Consider the following 2,298-nt stretch of genomic DNA (forward strand, 5'->3'; position numbering starts at 1 on the left):
ACATTAATTTTTTGAGCTGGCGAGATAGCTCAGCAGAATAAGTGCCTGCTTAGGCAAGTGCAGGGACCAGGTTCTGTCCCCAACACCCCATGCCATAGTGGCTCTGCCCCCAGGTGCGCCGAGCCAGCCACCAAGACCAGACATGGTGGGGCACACCCGTAATCCCAGCGGCAGGGAGGCTGAGTCAGGAGGATCAGACTGAGTCGAGCTGCATAGTGAGATCCTGTGCCAAATACATTTTTAAAAGTACATTCGTTTCTTAATACAATCTAGGAAAAAATGTACCATAGTGACCTTGAATGATCAGCATACATACATCAGGTCTCAGTTTCCCTTCTATACACAGGAAACAAGAATGTGTCACTAATGTTTGCTGTGGTCTGTAAGGGAATAAGCCAGCGGCCATAGCAAGATATTGGTTAAAGTTTGTAACTTTTTTTTCTCCCCCGGGCTCAGATCTAAATGAGGCACCTGCCCAGTGGTGACAGCGGGAACCAAACCACCTGGCTGATCCTCCTGGGCTTTGGAGAACTGCAGCACCTGGGCTTCCTCTCCTTTGCCCTCTTTCTGGCCATCTACTTGGTGACAGTTGGCGGCAATATCCTCATCCTGCTGGCTGTGGCCTCCAGTCGGACGCTCCAAACACCCATGTACTTCTTCCTCTGCCACTTCTCCCTGCTAGAGATTGGCTATACCTCCAACATCATGCCTTGGCTACTGCAGAGTTTTCTGGGAGGGACAGAAGGCATCTCACTGATCAGCTGCCTCGTCCAGTTCTACATGTTTGCCTCACTAGCTGCAGCTGAATGCCTCCTGCTCTCTGCCATGTCCTATGACCGTTATTTGGCCATCTGCCATCCCCTTCGCTACCCTGCCCTCATGAGCACCTGCTTTTGTAGCTGCTTGGCTGCTGGTGCTTGGCTCAGTGGCTTCTGCTTCTCTGCCTTCATTCTGGCACTGGCAGCCCCTCTGTCCCTTTGTCCGGGCAGCAGGGAGATTGACCACTACTTCTGTGACTTTGCTCCAGTTGTAGAGCTGTTCTGCGGGAATGTGAGAATCATGTGGGGAACTGGAGTCAGTATCTCAGGCTTCCTGACCCTGGCCCCCTTGCTGTTGATTGTGACCTCCTACGCCTTCATACTGCGAGTGGTGCTGCAAATCCCTTCAGGCCACGGGAGCAGAAAGCCTTCTCCACCTGCTCCTCCCACCTTGGTGTGGTTGGAGTGTTTTATGGTACCCTCATGGTAGTCTATGTGGCCCCAACAGACCACATGGTCCCCCTGCTCCGAAAAGCCTTCTCTCTCCTCTACACTGTCCTGACTCCCATGGTCAACCCCATCATCTACAGCCTCAAGAACCAAGAGGTAAAGGGAGCTCTGCGCAGACTCTGGGGCCAGCTCACCCTAGCGCATGCTCCTCGGAGGGGGACAACACAGCCCTTGACTTCTGTCTCCGTTTCCATTTTTCCCATTGTAAATGGGTAGAGATTAAAACCATATGCCTAATACTGGGTCTAAAACCTACAAAGATTCCATAAATCATGGTTTTTAAAAATGAGTGGGTGGGCTGCGGAGATAGCTCAGGGGTCTAAGTGCCTGCGTGGCAAGTGCAAGGACCCAGGTTCAATACTCGGTACTGCATACTGAGTCCGCCCCCATGCTGTGCCTCAGCACCAAGACCAGGCACAGTGGCACATGCCCGTAATCCCAGCACTGGGGAGGCTGAGACAGGAGGAGCACTATAAGTCAGCTGCATGGTCAGACCCTGTACCAAATACATAAATAAATAAAGGAGTAAACATAAATAAGTAAAAGATTTTTTTTAACAAGTGGGTGATGGTAATCAGGGTAGAGAGTCCTCAACCATTCAACCCAGCTGTTCCCTTTCTAAGTATTTTTCCAGAAGAACAGAAAGCATCAGACCACAGCTATAAGTGTGCACCATGTTTATAGCGGCACAATTTGTCATGGCTAATCTTGGAAACAGCCCAAAAGCCCATCACCTGAGGAGTGATGTGGCATTTTTACACAGTGGAGTATTACTCAGATATAAAGAAGTAAATTTGAGGCTTTTATAGCTAAATAGATACAACTAGAGGCTGTACTCCTAAGTGAAATAAACCAAACCCACATGTGAGAACACTGTATTGTCTCCCTAGTGTAAGAACCTGACAGACTATGTAGAAAATCTGAAAGGTACAACAGATACAGTAAAAGGGAAAGAAACTGGGCAAAAGGGATAAACAATTCAGATAAGGGAAAGGAGAAAAGAAAGCAAAGGAAATAATCATGTATGTAT

At 48.9% G+C, this 2,298-nt stretch overlaps 1 protein-coding gene across 1 annotated transcript; it reads left to right on the forward strand.

Annotated features, from left to right (window-relative positions):
• The first annotated feature begins 462 nt into the window (after positions 1–462).
• LOC101566061 (olfactory receptor 11A1-like) lies at positions 463–1,484 on the forward strand. Its single transcript, XM_012516319.1, is given in 2 exon segments — positions 463–1,174; positions 1,177–1,484. Coding segments are annotated over 2 exon segments (1,020 nt in total).
• Positions 1,485–2,298: the final 814 nt, after the last annotated feature.

This window comes from Octodon degus, unplaced genomic scaffold (genome assembly GCF_000260255.1).
Source record: "Octodon degus isolate 3935 unplaced genomic scaffold, OctDeg1.0 scaffold00100, whole genome shotgun sequence".
In the NCBI taxonomy this organism is placed as follows: domain Eukaryota; kingdom Metazoa; phylum Chordata; class Mammalia; order Rodentia; family Octodontidae; genus Octodon; species Octodon degus.